The sequence below is a fragment of the Haliotis rubra genome, unplaced genomic scaffold, assembly GCF_003918875.1.
Source record: "Haliotis rubra isolate DU_JTF1 unplaced genomic scaffold, ASM391887v1 Scf789, whole genome shotgun sequence".
Lineage (NCBI taxonomy): Eukaryota > Metazoa > Mollusca > Gastropoda > Lepetellida > Haliotidae > Haliotis > Haliotis rubra.
Window position 1 is genome coordinate 110,328 of NW_025767511.1, and position 23,329 is coordinate 133,656.

Below are 23,329 nucleotides of genomic sequence, written 5' to 3' on the forward strand. Positions count from 1 at the left end.
GCTGGAATATTGCTAAAAGCGGTGTAAAACCAAACTCAGTCAGTCAGTCAGTCAAATTAAAGATAGGGTTGACAATTATCCTTTCTTGTTTTGGTATATTCCATTTTGCATATCTCGTTTTGAAAAATTAGACCAAAATTCAAGTAAAAACACTCCTTTAAATATATTCATGAATATTTCGATTCTTGTGAAGGCGAAAAATTCATTAAATTCCTGAAGGGATATGGTTCGATTCACCAAATACATGAGTGAATCGTAGTAGCCCCAGTAAGTACCACTGACAGAAATACTGAGCTATTATATACTGGTATGATACTTGAAGGACAACTACTTATGGATGTATTATGGACTTATTTCTATCATGTGTTTGCTCCATAGCAGTGTCAGATACTATTCATGTGACAACAAATTCTGGCCTGGTATTTGATAACGTACCTGTAAAAAATGAGTACAATATAAAATTATATAATGTTAGTCCTGTGAAAGTGTAATAATATTCCTGTTAGAATTTGTGTAGTATGTAAAAAACAGGTTGTATATTTTTGACAGTATTTTATGTTTTTTAATCATTTTTAATTTCAATGTTCTTAAACTTGAAAGCAAACTTGTAAATGATATTGATTCATGATCTGAATCAGTTCTTCTTATTTCAACCTTCTGGATGCAGATTTGGGGTGCCTAGAACTCAAAACCAAACAGGCCTATGCATAATATTCAAGTCAGTATTTTCTATTGAGCAAGTCATGACATCGTAAGTCGTTAACTCCTGTTTGAGTTAAATAAACCACTGTTTAAAACAGTTATATACTTTTACTCATGTTGTTTTTTAATTATTGGTATTACTAGTTATTACACCTTTTTAAGTGATAGTGCAATTGTCATACATCCATGGATGTCTTGTTACATTGACTAAATGATTTATGTTTCTGTTAAGACCAGGTTCATTCCACTTGACTTGTGATGCATGTATTTTCTTAAAGAAGACGACATAATTGAAAAAAAAGGAGTAAATATTTTTTTATAAATAGATTTTGTATTATATATTCATAAGGATTCTTGTCAACAACACTTCTCAGGGGGGACCAGTTATTTTTAGGTCATGGTCTTTAAAAAACTTTTCACATATACTCATGGAAACAAATAAGGGAACACATGAAAGTAACAGTGTTCCTTAAATTCTTTTCCAGGTTTCTTCACAAGGTATGTATTGCACTGTGGGTGAAATTCTGGGAATAAATAGAGGAACACTTGTGATTTCAAGTGTTCCCTTATTGTTTCTATGAGTATATATTCTGTCTCTGAGAATATTTGTATATATTTGATTTGTATTAACAAGGCAGAATATTTTCATATTTTTATAATTCACTTGATATTCTGTGGGGTTGGGAGATGGTAAAGAATGTTAATATTCTTTTTTCGTGTATTTTGTATCATGACTGGAGAAAAGTCTGTAGGGACAAAAACTGGAATTGTTAGATTCCTGAGACAGAAAATTAGAATTGTGACTTGAAGCAGCGTCCACTCTGTTAGAAAACACCCAGCACACACTGCAGGAATTCTAAAATACGTCCATTTCTCAGGTGCTGCTATCCACCAGCTATTTACGTTTTTTTTCGAACAAACTGATTGTTATTGTCATGTTATTTGTAAATTTTTAGATAATTTGTTTCTCATTTTCTGTAACTGGAAATAAAATTGGACATAAATTAAATGTGTTATTCATTGATTTGGGATCATCCTGTTTCTTGCCCTGAAGGGTCAGGGTGGTCCAGTGGTATGGGTGCCACTACTCACTGAGATCAAACATGGTACTTGGTTTGTTTGCTCCTTTATCTTCTTTGGTAGTGTGGGGCGGTGGGGTAGCCTTGTGGTTAAAGCGTTGGTCACCGAAGACCCGGGTTCGAATCCCCACATGGGTACAATGTGTGAAGCCCATTTCTGGTGTCCCCAGCCGTGATGTTGCTGGAATATTGCACATGGGTACAATGTGTCAGTCAGTCCATTTCTGTTGAGTGTCCCTCAAACAGTGATGTCAGTTGCTGGAATATTGCTAAAAGCGGCATTTCCTTGTCACCCTAAAGACCCGGGTTCGATTCCCCACCTACAAGGTGTGAAATCCATGGACAGAATCACCCCAGAATGAAATTTAGTTTGGGCGGCTGAGGGTAGGATAAGGCGTTCCTCCAGATCTTTCCCTATAGAACACGGGATTAGATGGACGGATGACTATGGCAGGACCAGAACCCACCGGTAATGCTAACCACAGGATGTTTTCAAGCAACATGTCTCACTGTAAAATTGCTTTTCCGACATTATCAACGCAAATGATAGTCACACCTGCTACTGATGTTGTTGAGGGAGTTGTTACACCATCACTCTCCTAAGGCTGTCCCCTCATACCACATATTGGGGTGGATGGGGTAGCCTACTGGTTAAAGCATCTGCTTGTCCATTCCCCTGCTTCCATTCCCACATAGGTACAATGTGTGAAGCCTATTTCTAGTGTCCTCTGCTGCGATAGGAGGCGGTGGGGAAGCCTATTTTTTTAGTGGTTAAAACGTTTGCTCGTCATGCCGGGTTCAGTTCACCACATGGATATAATGTGTGATGCAATTTTCTGGTTCACATGCTGTGATATTGCTAGATTAGTGTTAAGAGTGGCTTAAAACAACTCACTCCTTTTAGCTAAGGTTAAATGGTATTATATGTGTAAGCTCGGAATAACTGCTGTAATCAGTGATTTGCATGAAGGGGGCATATAGTAGGGGACCATGGATGGCAACTTTGTCAGTGTACTGTTCGAAGCGGCGTTCTCTTTCACTCACTGGTGTACCATGTTATCCAACCACTATCGACAACCCAACCCAATTGAACCTGCAGTCCTAAACAGTTTTTTACAGCGAACACATAATAAATGCATTTTACACTACTACGTTGCATTTGACTGCCTAATAAAGCAATTCTTTTGCGTTAACGTTTCCATAAACCCAAAACAATAGACCATGCTCACTTGATAATGAGAGAAGTATACTGTCTGGCATTCCCAGTGTCAAGCTATTCATGTGGCCTCCAGTATATAAATTTGAAAAAATGAAAACTTAAGTAACTTCAATCACATTTTCTTTACAATTTTTTTTGTCACATGTTCCTAATTTATTGCTTTGGTGGGGGTGGGGTGGGGTTGTCATTGAATGTGGGGGGTCACTTTGTACACATCTTTTGGGGGGGGTTGGTGATGATGGTGTGTGGGTGGTGGGTGGGGACATTCACATTGTACATGCTTCTCCATTAAAACCATCATCACCCACACCCCCATCCCCCCGTACAATAAAGTATGAATGGTCCCTTTTGCCCTATTACCGTGTCTCATCTGCTATTTGAGTACATCTTATGTTTATCATTCATTAAACATTATGCTATGTTTAAAACAATATGACCGCACCTACAACTCCCTTAACAGACGAGTTCAATTTGCCTCTGGTTCCATGCCGAATTATGCAGTGTCTTCCGCGGAACGAAGAAGTTCGATTTTAAATCGTCTATGGTAGAATGGAGATAAACATACTGGGTTTGGAAATTAGATGAATGTTAGACCGAATTGATAGTCCCTAAATTTCATTTGAAGCCGATCGCGTTTATCTCCAAATCCAAAACTTGGTTCCACTGGAGATATTGCTTGTGTGAGATCATACGATATTTCTTAGGAGATATCATTTTGACAGTAGATTTTGTACAATGCCCTGACAATGCTATGACGTCATGAACACGATGATGTCACAATGCTATGGCATCGCTGCACTGTAAGTCTAATGGTAGTACAGTGTTTAGAGGTGTACATTTTTATTGAAAACTAATGAAGAGTGACTTTTGATGATAAATAGAATCTCAAGCCTCGGATATTTGTAACTTTATCAACTGGTGTTGATATATTTGATATCAGTAGACACTTGGGTGAGATTCTCTATATAATATTCAGGGGCGGATACAGCTTTTTTAGAAAGGGGGGTTGCACACTATTGAGAAAAGGAGGGGCGCACACTTCATTTTCACCCGAGTTTCAATTGTCATTTAACAAACTTTCAGCACAAAAGGGGGGGTGCGCATCCATGCACCCCCCTCTCGATCCGATGATATGAGTCATAACTGATGAAAGTAAGATACTACTCAAAACAAGTTAAGGGTCACAACTTTTAATGGCCATAACTACAAATATAAATAACACTGAAAGGTGGCGATCATATAACAACTCAAGCCAATGACACACACACCCACACACCACCACCCCACCACCCTGGATCCACTATGATTCGGACAGTCAAAGCTTATTACATGAGACAATGAGTGAGACATTTCATCGCATGTGCTGAAGACGACAAACCCCAGTGTATAAACTTAAGAGAAGCCTTGCGATTCGTGAAATCTGCATGGGCAGATGTTTCCTGTCAGACAATCAAGAACTGTTTCAAGCATGTCGAAATTCTGCCAAGTCAAGAATCCCAGATTGGTGAAAAAAACAACCTTTGCAGCAGCCCACCATTAAAGACTACTTTTGTAAGAGAAATGTGTGAGTGAAACAATGTGTAATAAATCCAGTGATTGTCTTTGATGTTTTGTTTTGATTTCTTCACGTATCGATAGTAAGGAAAGATATCAAGGGGAAGTAACTCGGTGCATATACTGTGGTTTCAGCAGTACGAACGTTTCACTATCCGAACGGTTTTTTTTAAAAACCAAAGTGTTCATATTAACGAGGTCTGACTGTATCGCATCAACAGAGAGGTTTGGACAAGAATATTCTATCAAATTTATTTTGACGTTTCAACCCTTTTTTTTAGCATGAATGTAAACATAATAACTGAGACATATCAGACAAGGATAAAAACGTTGAATTGACCCTCCCATAAGTTAAGATGCTTCACAGAGATCATTGGTTCCATATAAATAATTGGTAAAAGGTGTTTGAGTACCTACGTGAGGCAGACAGTTTGCGTGATCTGGACTTTTCTCCTCGAACAATTCAACTGGATTTCTAGATTTTACATGATGAATATTTCACATTATTTACGGTAACATAAATTAGCTAATAGCGCATTGCCGGGAGAGCCACATTCACATGATCACTCAACCATGCCCATTGACGCCATTTTCAACTCTATATTTCTTAAATGTGGCTTTTCCCGTGTTATAACCAGAGACAATAATCTATTATATATGGTCTCTGCTATAACCTGCACAAATTATATCCTCTCTTTGCACCCTCGTAACTGTGAACTCGTCTGCGTATCTCTAGGACATAATTCTGCAAAAGACTCACAGAGTTGGTCTGATGTATTGATTATGATCAGCATTTCATTGAGTATTGCCCTAGCTGCTTTTGAGCCAAATGGACGCTATCAATTCTTCCAGGGGCGGGGCCAAGCATAGGCGTCATCATGTAAAGACCGCCTCAGAGTGCTCGAGTTCTATATTTAGTATCATAACATGTTTGATCTGGGCAAACCACGTGTTAGAACATTGCCAAACGTCACCACTCGCCCCTTTCCGTAACCGCTATTCGGCTTGTCCCGGAATAACACGAGTTGGTCACGAATGGGAACATTGCGTCACTAAGATGCTACTAAAGTGACCACTAGCTACACGTATTGAGATACTTGTGTGGATTCGCAAATTCATTCGTTGTCTCAGTGACAGATTAAAGTATTGTATCCGGATTTATCGTTTAATAAATCGAAAAAGTAGCGGTCTAAAGCTTTTTGTAAATCTACCATCAATCGGGACCCAGGGCCCACTAACAAGTTGCATCACTTTACGCGCTGAAATCTTCCCTGAAGTTGTGGCAATATTTGGTGGGTTATTATTATGAATAAATATTGACACAACTTCAGGGTAGATGTGATCGTTTAAACTGATGCAACTTGTTTGTGGGCCCTGACCCACAAAGCGTTCGTAACGTATGTGTATAAATATAGTTGTTAAGTTCAGCCGTGAAACGCAGTACATTTATAAAGAATTCTACCGGCCGTGACTTCAGCAAATACTGGATTGTGATTGGTTCCAAAACATTATGTACGTATTATTTAAAATCTTAATAATGCGGTTATGGTAGAATGGAGATAAACATACTGTGTTGGAAAAGCAGAGGCATGTAACGAAATTATAATGGCTCTAAATTCTTTTAATCAAAGCCTCGCGCTACGAGTTCGGTTTTAAATCAAATTTAGAGCAATCAAATCAATCAAATTTAATTTCGATATTAAGCTCTGATTTTCCAACACAGTATGTTTATCTCCTACATCCCCCAAATATTTGACACAACACGATCGAATTTCCCTCCTACGCGTTTCAACTTAAAAATTGATCCTCCCTGAAGATAAACACGCTGGACAGAAATTCGTGTTGTGGCATTATTTGGTGGATTTCTCCACCCGCGAGGATTTCTTGATATCCACCCTTGAAGATCCGAGTTTAGACTAACAACTAGTCTCAGAAATTTACAGAAAAAAATCGTAGTAGAAAAAGTAATGTAATGAAAAAGAGCCTCGAGACTTTCCTCATTGGAAATCTAGACTTGCCACACTTTTGTAGGTTTGCGTGGGAATTCTTGGATATATTTGCTTGAGAGTCTGTATGAGAGTTAGAATCGGTCTTCAGCAACCCACAGGGGCGTGTCACGCTTAGAAACAGCGTTAGAAAGACATATATAGGTCTATATACCTATAGGTCTTTCTAACGCTGTTTCTAAGCGTGACACGCCCCTGTGCAGCAACCCATGCTTGTCGTAACAGGCGACCTAACGGGATCAGGAGGTCAGGCTCGCAGACTTTGTTGACACATGTCATCTTATCCCAATAGCGTAGATCGATGCTCGTGGTGTCAATCATCGTCTGGTCCAGACTCGAATATTTTACAAATCGCTTCCACGATATAGCTAGAGTATAGAGATGGAATATCGCTGAGGTATGTGCTACCCATCAGACATCAAACAAAATCTCTCTTGTAGAGTTATTTCTGTTATGTCGACAAGATTTAAGACGTCTTTACGGCGTGAATTTTGTGTTTCGAAAACGAATTCATTGTGTCCTGTTCATTTTGACAGGTTTGAAAGCTGTCGTATGGAAAGTAGTACAAACATTCGTGACAAGCCAATGACGAAGTGCCTGTGATAATACCGTGTCCCGTTGCCGGTAAAATTAATAACGGTAAGTCATGACAAATAGAGAATCGACATTCTTTGAGTTTCAGGGATTCTCCCGTTCCTTGTGACAAGGAGTTTGCGATGGGAAATCGTTGCAAACACGAAGCAGCTAGTATATTGGTTACATATACAACAACTTGTTGTTCGCGCGATCACGAGCTAGGAAGTCATTCCAGTCAAGATTTCTCGACTGTTCGGACACGTTGACAATCAATGCACACCTTCAAAATAATACATCCATCCAGTTGTGACACAGTCATGCAATGTATTAGTATTCACTTGATCAGCTCCAGCTGAACTAGCTGTAGCCGAGAGCTGCGATGGGTCTTTTACAGAAATGACTGTATAGAACCGCATCGCGGCTCTCGGCTAGTATTTCCCGAGCGAGAGCGAGGGATATACCGATATTTAAACACGAGTGTCGTAAACATAGTATGATATGGGCACGAATATAATAGTCTGTTTATTAATGAACTGCGAAGTCGTCAAATTGAGGAAGATATGTAGCAGCTTTAAGTGTGCATCTTGATAAAGGTGACAACACGGCTACGGGTGTGATTCGATTTATTCGATGACTGGGTTTAGTTCATTGTTTTTACACCCTGAAATACACAATAACAATGATGAGGATAATAAACATTATCCGAGCATAATTCATTTGGCTTGCAAACAAAAGTATGGACAACACCGTAATACGTACATCATATGCATCATTAATAAAGACGGTAAATATAGAATTACTGCATTGTGTTATATTAGTGGCCTTGCAACACATTCAAGCATCTGACTACACAATGCTGACAAGTAAGATACAACAACCTGAATTACAGATGTCCAGATGTGTACCGGTAGTAGTAAATATAGAATATATGAAATATACACACATATATTTCATATATTCTATAAAATATACAAACATACCAGAAGTATGGCCTCTAGGTGTAGGTCACACTACAGTTTTCCACAACTACATGGTCACGGCTACAGTGGCACCGAAAATACCTACAAATGTGGAAATAATTCAAAACTAACTTCCCTACACAACATCCTTACACACGTAAATATAATCATCAAATCAGAATTACTGTAAGCCCATATTTACAGATCTGGCATAGTACACAGTAAAATACCAAACATCCTAATACTATTATATATACACATACATACACAACACATACATGATAAAAGCTTCATAAACTTATAAATCAAAATACTCATTCAAATACCTGCCTATCCAGGAGATTTTGCCATTTACTAAACCTCTCACAAATGTACAAATTACCTTATTTAGCATACGTAACATAATGTTTATATAACCTTATTTATGAAAAGATAAACTCATATATGTTTATGTATTCATCGGAATCCGAACCTGAATGGAAGAAGGAAATGTCAGAGGTAAAAACTATCCTACAACAACTTACCACGGATATGACCGAAATGAAAAGCCAAAGAGGACAGAGTTGGAGGAGGACCTCGCAGGAGCACAGACAAGGACCAAGGGGAGATAACCAATGGAGGAATCAACAGCCACAGACCCCCAACTATACTAATTCCAGACTGGAAAACTGAACTGAAGATTCCCCTTATTCATCACATCACCCTCGAAGAGAAGCAACTGATCCAGAGTGTTGGCGATGTGGACAGAGAGGCCATTACCAGTATGGATGCCGAGTGAGACTCGAACACAGTCGCAGCGGGAGGACTTTAAACTCATGCAGGCCTATGGGCAGGGGCAAGCCATAGGTCCTTCAAGACAGCCCAGGAATAGAGTTCCTGAGGGATTAGTTGGGAATACAAATGAGGTTGACATATACGTGGGAGATATACCGGTCAGATCATTAGTGGATACAGGAGCATCAGTATCTTTGCTATCAAGGTCTTTTGACAAATCTCACCTCTCAGATATTCCTATTGAGCCCTTAGGAGACTTATTGGACATAGAATGCGCGGATGGTGAAGCATTACCTTATGATGGTTTTGTTGAAGTCGAGATCAGTGCCACTGGTTCAGGTACTAGCGAGTCAGTTCCTTGTTTATTACTGGTGGTGCCGATATACACTGTACAATAGGAATGTGCCTGTACTATTAGGAACCAATGTACTTACCCACTTCTTGAAGGATTGCAAGGAAAGACATGGTGCCAGATACTTACAGCATGCTACCTTAACAACGCCTTGGTATCTTGCCTTTAGGACCATTGCCTTATGTGAGAAGAACTTGGAGAAGAATGACTGGAGACTTGGACTTGTATACAACGCGGAAGGTTCCAGAGTTACCATACCAGCTAACAGTCATACAGTACTTAGAGGCCAGGTTACCAAAGGAGTTAGCTGTCCACGAGTTTGTGCCCTTTTACAGCCAACAAACAGTTCATCAATTCCTACCGATTTGGACATAGCTCCTACAGTAATTGATTATGACAAAAGTCATCCTGGATTCATAGACGTGCATATTGCTAATGTTACTACACGTACTGTTGTCATACAACCCAAAGCAATTCTTTGTGAACTTCAGCCAGTCACCTTACAACATCCACCCACCAGCAGAACATTTGAAGAAGCTGCATTGACAGACCAGGTGGAGATTGAATGGAGTACCCTAACAACAGAAGAGTTTGAGAGAGGGATATCAGTCATCATGAAGTTTCATGACATATTTTCAAAGGGTGAAGACGACATAGGCCATTCGGATGCAGTCAAACATCGGATAGATCTGGTCGACGATGTCCCATTCAAACAGCGACACAGACGTATTCCACCTGCTATGTATGATGAAGTCAGGACACACCTTCAACAACTCTTATCTGCTGGAGTGATACAACATTCTCATAGTCCATGGGCATCTAACGTCGTATTGGCAAGGAAGAAATCAGGCCAGCTGAGGATGAGTGTCGACTTCAGACAGCTGAATCGTAAGACCATCAAGGACTCCTACGCTCTTCCCCGGATTGAAGAACTCTTGGATTGTCTCAGAGGGATGAAATATTTCAGTGTCCTGGACATGAAAAGTGGTTATCACCAGGTTGAGTTGGAAGAAGATCATAAGCAGCGTACAGCATTTACAGTTGGTCCTCTTGGGTTCTTTGAATATACTCGGATGCCATTTGGTTTGTGCAATGCACCGGCAACTTACCAACGCCTAATGGAACAGTGCCTCGTTGGACTACATCTGGATATATGTCTAATCTATCTTGATGATTTGATTATCTTTTCAAGAACATTTGAGGAACATCTAGAGAGATTGGAACGTCTCCTACAGAGACTGAGGGAATGTGGTTTGAAGCTAGCCCCGAAGAAATGCCAATTCTTCAAGAGACGTGTGAAATATGTGGGCTATATAGTTTCTGAAGATGGAGTTGAGGCAGATCCAGAGAAGATCAATAAGATTTAGGATTGGCCTAAACCTTGCACACCAGAGGATGTCAGAAAATTCCTTGGATTCGCTGGCTACTATAGAAAGTTTGTAAAGAATTTTTCTAAAATAGCCAGACCTCTATCAGAACTGATGCCTAGGATTCCTGGAAAGAAATCACACCTTCCTAAGAGAGAGCAAGTTCAGTGGCAGTGGGGACAAGCTCAAGAGAGTGCTTTCCAGGAGCTCAAGAAATGTCTATCAACACCTCCAGTTCTTGGTTATGTGGATTATTCTCTCCCCTTTGAGCTACACACAGATGCCAGTTGCCATGGTCTTGGAGCAGTTTTATATCAGCAACAGGATGGGCACCCACGAGTAATTGCATATGCTAGCAGGACACTTACCAAGTCGGAGCGCCACTATTCTGCTCATAAACTTGAGTTTCTTTGCTTGAAATGGGCCATTTGTGAGAAATTCCATGACTACCTTTATGGACAAACATTCACTGTACTGACAGATAACAATCCGCTCACTTACATCCTTACAAGCGCCAAACTCGACGCCACAGGACATAGATGGCTAGCTGCCCTTGCATCATACAACCGACATCAAGTACAGAGCAGGGAAAGCCAATATGGATGCTGATGTACTGTCTAGGCTTCCGGAGTTCAATGAAACAAAAGAACACATGGAATTAATCTCTGAAGACTCTGTACAGGCTGTTTGTGGCAAAGTTTTACCAACCAACCTTTTGGAAAGTGTTTGTTTATCAGCGGACGTTTTGCCTGATGAAGAACTAAACATCACTGATGAAACCTGTTCCATCAATGCTACAGACTGGCGGAGAGCTCAGGCAAGAGATCCATCTCTGGATATCATTATGCTACATCTTAGGAATCGGACAAGACCATGTTACACAGACTACACTGGAAACAAAGAGATGATTACTCTGCTGAAGAGCTTGGACTACTTCAAACTGAAGAGAGGTGTGCTCTATCGAGTAACCCAATACAACGGTGAGGTACAAGAACAGCTAGTGCTACCAACAAGATGCCATAGAGGAGTGCTGCATTGTCTCCATGACAACGTTGGTCATCCTGGCCGAGATAGGACATCGTCACTGGTGAAAGCAAGATTCTACTGGCCAGGGATGACAAAGGATATAGAGATGCATGTACAGAATTGTGAACGATGCACTAGGCGCAAGACTATCCCAGGAAGAGCCCCATTAGTGAACATACAAACATCACATCCTCTGGAACTAGTTTGTATGGACTTTTTAACACTGGAACCAGAGACCCTATAATAGAGGGACGGCCCTCCCCAACAGTTTATCACTAACCATCAGCGCTACGGCCTGGCATGTAACTGATACACATCGACACTCTGCTGCTAACTTCCCTCTACCGATACACATGCGTAACAAATGCGCAGACATTCGCAAATGAGCACTCTGGTAACCACGTAAACAATATTGCGTAATATCCGGGCCGAGAGTTAATTCCCTTAGCGGGATTTCACCGGCTGCGTTTGACAGTTAAGCATTACATGGACAGCTCCATTAAACCGATTACAATAATCTTAATTTTTATCTTATCTCTCATTTGCACATGTCAACTGACAACATCGCAGAACATGTATCATTCGCGAAATGCGTGTCGTCATAAGCCTGGAATATTTGTTTCAACATTCGGCATGGCCATGGGCGACTTAATTCATTCACTGGGATGATTCCGACTTGGACCTCGATACTTACTTGGAGAATTCACAGACTACGACAGGACAAAGAATATAAGCCAAAAATACAAAAATCAAACTAACCCAGTCAGGTAAAGGCAGTTTTAACATTAAAGTTGCCAATTTCCCCGATGCTCGCTAAACGTATCATCACATGGCTAATCTCAAGATTTACTTGCAAGTATTCGTTGGCACAAAACGAGGGTGTGGTCAAGCAGTCGATAAAAGTAAAAATTCCCGCGAATTTATAAAGAATGTGCACATTTGCAAGCGTTAGCCAATCAGAGGACTTGCTTCGACCACACCCCTTTTGTGTGCGGACATATCGTCATCCATTTGTCAAGATCGTTTAGTTGAGAGTCAAAATTGGTTTTCAATCGGCTTGCAGAAATAACAATAAAGAATTGGTAGGTGTCATGAGTGTTGCTCGATAGGCCAATCATCCATGATTATGTTTACATAAAGTTTTAATCGATTGCATCGCGATGGTAGCGTAGCGATCGGCAACGCAGTCGGTAGGGTGCACCCTAGAAGTGTCCGCCTTGTCATTATGTATTGTACTGTGAAGCATTTCGAGTCGGGTGTCATCTCAAAAACAATATTATTAAAATCATGAATCCCCTCGAAAGAACCACGAGGGCCTGTGACTGACTGGTGTTTAATATAAAGTTTATAGTCCCAACGAAACACGATTTCACATTTTCCAAGAGCGTTAATGTTTTTATAATGCCAGTTTGGAGCTAGCAGTGATTATGCTTTGGGCTGTATGGAGACGCTTGTTGTTGTTTTTTCAAAGGGAAGCCACTAAATACTAAAGTCACTTGCCTCCGAGCCCATGAAATATATGTGTTAAATGGGCTGTACTACATTACCCTATCAATTAAAAAAATTCAGCAAAGTGTCAACTTTAACTTGACTGGAAAATGCAACCAATAACATTAAAACACAACATCACACGTTCTTATATGTACAATGTATTTATTGTAGAATAGGACCATAGATCTATATGTACAATCATGTATTACTAAATTCAACCATTTAGATATTCTTTCATTAAAAACACAGTAAATGTGAATTTCAACTGTTGCAAATAAACTCTAAACTGAATTTGAAATTAAAATTATGCAATAGTTGGTTGCCAATGCTCTTTCAAACAAGGTATATCTACTTAATCAAGATGGGAATATTGTACTTAATAGTAGGCTCTTTGAGTAGCCCTTCCGATGAAAACTTTCTTTTTCCTGGGCATCTACAAAACAAATGATAATTTTATGATATAAATATAATGTTGAATAATGAGTTCATTTTTCATTTTTGTTGTTGCATAAGACAGGCTGTAGGTACTGTCTAAGCCCAGGTAAACTCATAATCAAACTTCATTAGGAAGAACATTGATAACAGAAAAATATATTAATTGTAGTCATGATAAAATAAGGGAAGATGATAACTTATAAACTTCTTGCAACACAACCTGCATAGTTATGTTGTCCATTTAGGACTGATTGTGAATGTAAAACATAAAATCATACAAATCTGAACACAATCTTAATATAACTTCATTAACAGATATTTTAGATATCCATGAAGTGAACTGTACATTGGATGTTAATTTCCATAATTTCTACTCATGTACTTTATTACATGTTAAATTATTAGGCAGATATTGTTGAAATAGCTCCTTCACTTATGCCTGCACCAACTGGAATCAAGTCTGCAAATCTGCCTTCATAATTGCCAACGCAAACATGGTATGTAGACAGTTTTGATAAAAGTTTCTTCATATCTCTTAGGGTGGAGAAAAATGCAGGTAAACCAATCCAGAATTCATGATTTGGGTCAAAGTCACGTCGATGTGCATATATTGCTGATGTAAAGGGTGGCTTGATGACTACTGGAAGCTGGACTGAGCCTACGTCAGTCATAAAACTGCACAATAGTAATGTTTTCACGCTTGTTTCTTGCAATTGTAAAATTGCCTAGCTCATCTACATGCTGAAACAGCTCCTTTTTTAATGTTAAATATTGCTGGTATCGCAGGATGCCATCAACAAATTCATCTACATTGTTGTCCGGATGATACTGGTGAATTGTGTCAAATAAACCCAAAGAATTCATCAGCCGAACAACCATCAGAATCTGTCGCTTCTTCCAGGCATGGGGTATCTGTGGGTTCATCGGTGAGGTCAATGAAGAATGACTTCCATGCTTTGTCCCACAGTGCATCTCTTGAACTGAAAATGGAGTTACACAATATTAATATTAAAAAAATAAATTTGAAGTGTTCTAAATAGTTGTTAAAATTATGCAATAGTTGGTTGCCAATGCTCTTTCAAACAAGGTCTAGTTACTTACTCAAGATGGGAATATTGTATTTAAAAATTTACACTATACCGTTGTTTTTACATAAGAAAAGAAACAATATTAATATTTGATTATACAATTGCTTTGATATTTTAAACTTATTTCTGCAGGTACCAGATATACAAGTACCAATAACTACAAAATATCAACACAAAATTACTCATTTGTTTTCAAAGACATCATTTGTGAATTTCTTACTTCCATTATTACTTACCTGCAATCGTCGAGAACAGTAGATTGAACTGATGAATAAGAATGTCAGAGAGAGAGAGGAAGAACTGACACCTTGTTGTCTCGGACCCCACTTTTTCCTGGGCATCTACCAAACAAATGATAATTTATTATATAAATCGTGTAATGATATAAATAAAATGTTGATTCATTGTTGCATAAAGTCAGGCTGATGGTACTGTATAATAATATAATAATATATAGCAATATAACTCTAACTTCAGTAGGAAGAATAATGATAACAGAAAAATATATGAATTGTTACATGATAAATAAGGACCTTTTCCACAAATATAATCATCAAAATGAACAATAATGGAAATATGTACTTTTTTCAAACGATGAGGTGAATGAGACTTTTGTAGAATGATTTAAATACATATTCACGTTATATTAATGAACAAAATGAATGTTATGTCGTCTGCTACATGATAATTGAAATGTTCAGTATACGACGCAAATATGGGTTTACGCCAAAAATCATAAAAAATAAAATACCGATCGTAGCCATATAAAAAGTGTACCACGCAAAAGAGGAAATCGCCGTGAATGTTCACATGTTTATTTTAAATATGCTAGTAATAAGCTGTTCTTGTGAAAGCGTGCGAAAATCAAGTGTTGTGGAGTAAAATTTTCGGAAAACATCATATTTCATCGCATGCACGAGCCAAAATAAGGAATGACGCGAACGCCACAGACTTAAAAATGCCCCTATACAAATCTTTATCTTATTTTCTTTCATTACACCCCGGTAACTAAGGATTTGCATTGAGAATTAGTATCCGTTATTGAAAATCAAAATCGGGACTTTTGCCGATTTTACACCTCCGCCATTGTTCTCACAGAACGACGAGCACACATGACAGTATTCATCAAACACAAAGACAAATATATGCTTTAGCACCCCTAATACACCTCTAATGCACTGTTGCAAATGTAAGTATATGCATAAGAATACATGAAAAAAATCAAATCTTACCTTTGCAATGAAAATACGCGAAATCGATGACTGAAGTCAACACACGTTTTTGCCAGCCAGGATAGGGTGCGCAGTACAAGCCGTAGCGCTGATGGTTTTGCGCACTGGCTAGAGGGCCGTCCCTCTATTATATGGTCTCTGCTGGAACCATCCAAGGGCGGACAACAACATATTCTTGTAGTGACCGATCATTTCACCAGATATGCACAGGCGTATCCAACCCTAAATATGACTGCTAAGACCACCGCTGATGTTTTCTTTAACAACTTTGTGGTACATTATGGGTTACCTGTGCGTATTCATTCGGATCAAGGTGCCAACTTTGAAGGAGCTCTTATGAAAGAACTGTGCAGGTTGACCAACATACAGAAGTCTCGCACAACACCCTATCATGCCATGGTCACTGGACAGACAACTAATACTAATGCTAATACTAATACTAATACTATATTCACTATATACCAATAACTAGTACAAATACTAACGTAAATACTAATGTCACTATTAATACTAATACTAATTACAGTGGTGTACAGTGTATGGTTTATTTGACAGTAACACAAATATATGTGACTGCCACACATAAACTCAAATCTACTTGCAAACATAGGCTGGGCATCCGCTGTTACCGTACATATGTATGTAGAACCCAACGTCACAGAAGCATTGTCACATAGCATTGTTCAAGACGTCACGTCACCATGATTAAGTGATCGTATGAACCCCGACATGTTCGCTCTCGTAGGTAATAAATAGAGGATATAACATGTATATTTCATCTCGTGAACTCTTGAACATATCAACTTTGTCAGGCCTTGAGTTGAAATATACATGTTATTTGACAACATTAACAAAATATTCTATTTATTCTTTTTTGATCATTGTCTAAATATGATCGCGACCAGGCAAAAGTGATATTCTACTCAGTGAAATAACATCTTCTTCTCAGTGAAATAACATGTTTTTCTACTCAGTGGAAATATCATTTTTATTTTCACCAATATTCACAGTATTTCACCCTTAAGAATATAATAAAAGTTAATATCTTTATTATCCCAAGGAAATATGGATTGCATCATGTACAGTTCTCCATTTGAAAATGGGTATATTCATAAAGCAGCTATATATGACATTGCAAATGATAATCATAAAACTATTGTATATTCAAGGTGCCTTATTCTGAAAGTGTAGGTTCAATTCCTGTATGGGTTTAAGTCACTCACCCACCCCTCCTTGATTATTTTCCCTTTTAGACCCGTTTTCCTGTGACATGCAGAATCCCCTGTCCATGGTCAGGCAGTCATCCAAATAAATTTTCCTACCTGTCAGGTAGGCACTTGTAATAGTAACAGGGGACTGTCTTGCGTACCTGTTACATTCCCTACTTATATTGATAATTGCTCCCCTTGTGAAGAAACTTCAGTTGTACATTAGAGTTTAGAACTGTAAACATGTGTGAAATGTCTTGTGTGTTCATATTGTCAACCACTGGAGTGCCTGGCTTTAAAGTTTTTTTTAGCTCACCTGACTGAAAGTCAGATTACCCTCCAGTACATTGTCGTTCCTCTGTCTGGTTCTGTCACTTTGACCTTATACAACATCTCAAGGTCGCTGGAGCTGAAAGTTTGGTAAGGGTTTTTAACATAGCTGACTATTCTGACGGATATCAGCATCATTCTAAGAATTTCATCCTTCCAGAATCGATTGGTAAGGCTTTAAAGAGGTTTGAATCCTTTTCGCAGTTTGGTCACCACTGAGATTTACAAACATTTTTAATATCTATTGTCTTATATTTTTCAGTTAACCATGCCTGTGCCTTTTGACTCAGCAATTTGCATTCTAATCATACTTTCTCAGGAACTGTGGAGACACACTGAACAGGTGTACTCTGGTAAGACCTTTTTAAGATCTAATGTTTTTATTACATGTTTAATTGTTAATGTTTTTATGCCGGGGGATATAGTCGATGCCTAGTCCGTCCGTCCATCCATCTTTCCATCCGTAATCATTTTGTTTCCGGTGCATAACTAAAAAACTGTTCAATATTTCTCAACAAAAATAATTGATATATATATATCAAACAGAACCTAAAGTGGTGCCTTTTGCTATTTACAGATTTTTGTCATATTTACACTTTCGGTTTGGATGGAAACGTTTTGGACTTGTATCAAAAGGGAGGGGTGGGCTTCTTTTCCGGAGCACAACTCAAAAACCTTTCAATATCTTTCTGCAAAACTTGGCAAATACATGAGGCAGACCCCAAAGTGGTGTCTTTTGCTATTTGCAGATTTCTGTCATTTTCATTTTTCTTGGTTTCCATGGAAACGTGTAGGACTTAGTCCAAAAAGTCAAGTTGGACTTTAAGTAGCTGTCAGATGATTTGTTCTTTCAAATTTGTAGGGGCCAGTGGGATTTGTCAGTTTCTGATGACTCTTGTTTTGAAAATATTATTGCTTTGAATGACTCTTGTTTTGAAAATATTATTGCAAAATGAAAATGAAATAGTTTTGAATACAATCTGGAAATATAATGGTAAAACATATCTGAACGTAATGTGGGGTGGAAAAGTGACAAAAAAGTTGAGTAAGGTCAGTTCATCTTTAATTCTTCTCAACTGGAGACAACACAGAAAAGGGAAAAACATACACAATACAAATATCACAATCTCTTTAGGTACCAGTAATAGTCACTGAGTAACAGAATGAAAAATATTTCTATGTACTGCTACAACAGCAGTGATGGTAATTCATGATTTACTGAATTTCACTTGATATTGTGAATTTACCACTAATGACCAATATATACTTTGGTCGGCCATTGAACACTTTAGTATACACAGACCATTTTCATCTCTAAAATCTATTATCACCTTAACTAGCTAAACAACTAGCTAAACACCTGAAGAGAGTCTTTGTAATACTAAACCACTATCCATCCCAAACAGTCACTAGAACCATTGCTGCAACACTGCCACCTCCCTCCAATAGACCCAAACCAGCTTCAGTCCCCTTGAAGATATCCAAACCCTACATCAGTCTAAGTAAACTTAGACTCAGTATTATTCGTTACACTGCTATACTGAGTCTAACAAAATCTAGTAGAAGATCGCGTCAGCTAACCTTTCCAATTGACCAATCAGAACACAGCTTACCAAATCGCGAAAGTAGACATTCGCACAGACCTTTTGAACTTTTACCTCGAAAAAAGTTTGTCCCCGAACGATTTTGAATGCTATTTTCCGTACAATCGGTTCCTAGTGATGCACGCCACTGCAGTGAGTAAACATTCGCTAAAAATAGCGTTTTGTCAGTATTCCAGCATGTCAACTTGCGGAAATATTACCTCATGATAACCATGTCAACAGGAACCATAAAGTGTATATACTGCAGGTCAAATATCTGTGTTTTATGTGGATTTTCATTTGTTGGGAGATCAGTGTTGGCAACCGGGGACGAGAAAATCCATTTTGTAAGTCCCCCGAATCCTAAATAGTAGCCGTTGTCTGATTGGTTAAATCCGTTCGTCAGTCTCACCTTTGATTGGACGGTCATAGGTTGCTCAAATGTTACCTCACGCGACCTTCCACAAGGTTTTGTTAGACTCAGTATAGCAGTGTAACGAATAATACTGAGTCTAAGTTTACTTAGACTGAACCCTAGATTGATAAACCATCACATTGAATCAGCAGACAGCAAGCATGCATAGACACTACCTTCTCCTCATCCTCGATTCTCAACAACCTTTTTTCATGCTGATGGAAGAAAATCACTACCCGTCAACAACAGCCAGAAATGTGTCATGTATAAAATAAACTGTGATTGTGGACATATCTACATTGGCAAAGCACCCCAACCCGTCAACATCTGAGTGAAAGAAAACCAGTCTGCCGTCACCAATTCTGACAGCAATCAGCCATCTCAGATCACATCCAATCTAACCCCAATCACCAGATAAACTTGTCCCACATCATTCTTGCCAACAGTCAAACAGACTTAACCAAACACAAACTCATCAAAACTATTCACATAACACGCCAACCATCAACTGAGAGCAAGGATATTTCATTCCACTGGCTGCATGGTACATTCCTGCTTAACAACAGTAGAATAATGTGAAATAAACATTGCACTTACAAATAAAGAAGTTGGTATCCATAAAGTTTGTCAATATAGCAAAACAAACTTACTTCAGTCTTTAGAGTAATATCCCAGATAAGATATACCTTTTTGATGTAAAGATTATTATAACACATATTGCCAGCTTGGTAGATTCTGCTTATGAATGTTGTATGGCACAAGTTCTTGTTGCAGTTAACCTGTACATACGTGTCCTGGTAACGGAGTATGAATCCCAGCACCATCTGTATCAACAAGATCAAGGTGAGTCTCACTTTGCCCAGTTAGTGGTGATGTATTGGGAGCATACTTCCCTGAATGTCTCTGCATCATGGTGACATGTCACTGAATCCTGGTGGCATGTCACTATGTCACTGAATCCTGGTGGCTTCTCACTTAATCCTGGTGGCATGTCACCGAACCCTGATGTCTGGTGGCATGTCACCGAATCCTGATGTCTGTCGGCATGTCACCGAATTCTGATCTCTGGTGGCATCACACCGAATCCTGGTGGCATGTCTCTGCACCCTTGTCAATGAGCCATGATGTCATTTGTTTTATTTTGTTACTACTCAGCGTGGTTCAGATTTGACCATTTAATACTTCTGTTTTCCTAACTAATATGTCATGCTTCATACATTACCCTTAAGGGTTGCTCCTGAACTGGACTGCTGTTCTAACAGTGTCATCCTTTCATCCTCAGGCCTAGGCCCTCGGAGGAGACGGCAGCGTCCACGTGGACCACTGATGGCTTCGCAGGAAAGCGCTGTCCAAACTGACCCTGAACAGCTCGGCACTGTAGCTGAAGTTGAACCCAGTTCTGCAGCTGTAGTAGGTCAGGCCGCAACATCGACCACAGGGGACCCAGAAGTACCTGTCCCTCACACAGCGGTATGTTTTGTGCAGTGTTTAGTTCTGCAAAACTATCCCTGCACTATGACTGGACTTACATCTAGTCTCTGAAATGAGCATGTTTTACAGGGAAAAAAACGGTTCAATGCTGTTCACTTGATTGTCTGACTCAATTATTTACAGACCGCCACCATGTAGCTGGAATATTGCTGTGTGCAGCGTAAAACTAAACTCACTCAATCAAGAAACACAAGATGTCAAGTTATTGATGCTAATCTTTGTTTATGAGAAGTTGTTGTGACGCCATATTAACTTGTTGATGGAAATGTACCAGCAAGTTGGCAGTGGTGCATCTGAAATATATTTGTTTTTTATTTTATAATTTCTTAGAAAATTATGTTTTCATGTCCCTAACCTTGAGTGGATTGTAAGTGAATGTCTTCATGTTGTAGGGCCAGCAGGACTCAGGCTATGGAAGTCCTGGGCAGATGGCAGGTAGGTCGGATAGATTAGCGGGGATGCAATAGAAGTATGCTTCATTGAAGGCCAGTTGTCAGTGGTGATGCAGTAGTGATGATGCATGATGCTTTAAGTCTGTACTCAATTGAAGGCCAGTTGACAGCGATGCATTAACAGTGCACTCCATTGAAGGTCATTTAGCACTGTTCATTAGAAGTGAATTCCATTGAATGTCAGTGGATGGTGATGCATCAGGAACATGCTCCATGTGATGTCAGTGGACGGTGATGCATTAGGAGTGATCTCCATTGAAGGTAAGTTAGTGGCGATTCATCCATTGAATGTCAGTGGATGGTGATGCATTAGAAGTGATCTCCATTGAAGGTAAGTTAGTGGCGATTCATCCATTGAATGTCAGTGGACGGTGATGCATTAGAAGTGATCTCCATTGAAGGTAAGTTAGTGGCGATTCATCCATTGAATGTCAGTGGACGGTGATGCATTAGAAGTGATCTCCATTGAAGGTAAGTTAGTGGCGATTCATCCATTGAATGTCAGTGGACGGTGATGCATTAGAAGTTAACTCCATTGACTGACTGACTGACTGAGTTTGGTTTTACGCCGCTTTTAGCAATATTCCAGCAACATCACGGCGGGGGACACCAGAAATGGGCTTCACACATTGTACCCATGTGGGGATTCGAACCCAGGTCTTCGGCATGACGAGCCAACGCTTTAACCACTAGGCTACCCCACCGCCCCTAACTCCATTGAAGGTAAGTTAGTGGTGATGCATCCATTGAAGGTCAGTGGACGGTGATGCATTAGAATTGAAATCAATTTAAGGTAAGTTAGTGGCGATTCATCCATTGAAGATCAGTGGACGGTGATGCATCGGGGCATTCTCCATGTAATGTCAGTGGACAGTGATGCATTTGGAGCTAACTCCATTGAATTTAAGTTAGTGGTGATGCATCATGTGTGTAATCCATTGAAGATAAGTTACCAGTGATGTGTCATATACCATGTATACATGAAGGAATGAAGTGAAGCTCACTGATCAAGTTAATATGTGACCAAATGCTAATTTTGACTCCATTATAAAGCTTAGTTTTCCTTATCCTAACTCATGATCTTTTGCTTATCTCCCTTTCCCTTTCGAATAATAGTGGAACACTTTAATCCCTTGAAGTTCCCAAAGCGGACGTATAAATACTCACCCACGAGTTACCTCCCTTGCCCTTTCCCGCACAAACGTACCATGTGATGTGCCCATACTTGTCACTCTCTCCCTTTTCGCCCAAGCGAATGGTTGGGCGAGTACTTGGAGTCCCTATACGGCATATATCCTTGTCCATTTAGGCCTATTATTGTAAAGTTACGCTATATATAGTTTTGGCTATCATAATAATATATTATGTGTAAATTATTTACGTTTTTTTTTTTGAATTGTGCCATATTTTCATGCTATGTAATTGTGTTTACATTCATGAAATCATGTGTTGTTTGCAGGCACAGGTTGTCTCGTGCTGATCCTCACCCCCTATGCCCTTCGTGCAGTACACCATGTTCTTCCAACTCACGTTGTAATTATTGTGTTGATTTGTCACAAATACAATTTAACCAATATTTATCATATATATTCAGACGTGCCATGGACAGGGTGAGGAAGTTATCGGCAGTCACGATGGATAAGAACAGAGATGAGCCTGTATACCGTGAGTTGTCTGGTGCAGTTGAGATGCATAACTCTGGTGATAACTGGAGTTTGTTACAGGGGCAGTCAGCTATTACGGGCGCTAAAAAGAAGACGACTACCTCGCAGCCTACGTCGTCTCTTAAGAAGTAGACGTCATCCTCCACGTTGCAGATGAAGGCAGCTGCAGCTACGGGGAAGTTGGTGTGTCCTAATAAGTCGTCTCAGCATAGACGTCTTCGATGAACCGCCGATACTTCTACCTTAAGTACCGATGAGGGTGACGACTTCTTCAACATCTACGACCAGATCTTCACCTGCAACGATCATAACTTGCCAGATATCTG

At 39.4% G+C, this 23,329-nt stretch overlaps 1 protein-coding gene and 1 long non-coding RNA gene across 2 annotated transcripts in view; both read left to right on the top strand.

Annotated features, from left to right (window-relative positions):
• LOC124261102 lies at nucleotides 1-994 on the top strand. The gene is made up of 2 exons (XR_006894257.1): nucleotides 1-46; nucleotides 639-994. It is a non-coding gene; the product is annotated as an uncharacterized LOC124261102 (long non-coding RNA).
• A 6,141-nt stretch (nucleotides 995-7,135) lies between these two features.
• The window catches only part of LOC124261094, a 29,773-nt gene continuing 13,579 nt past the window's right edge, over nucleotides 7,136-23,329 (top strand). The window contains exons 1-5 of the mRNA XM_046695415.1: nucleotides 7,136-7,199; nucleotides 17,661-17,751; nucleotides 20,171-20,239; nucleotides 20,679-20,866; nucleotides 21,280-21,322. Coding sequence (XP_046551371.1) covers nucleotides 17,667-17,751; nucleotides 20,171-20,239; nucleotides 20,679-20,866; nucleotides 21,280-21,322 — 385 coding nt within the window. The 5' untranslated portion in view covers nucleotides 7,136-7,199; nucleotides 17,661-17,666. The remainder of the gene's footprint in view (nucleotides 7,200-17,660; nucleotides 17,752-20,170; nucleotides 20,240-20,678; nucleotides 20,867-21,279; nucleotides 21,323-23,329) is intronic.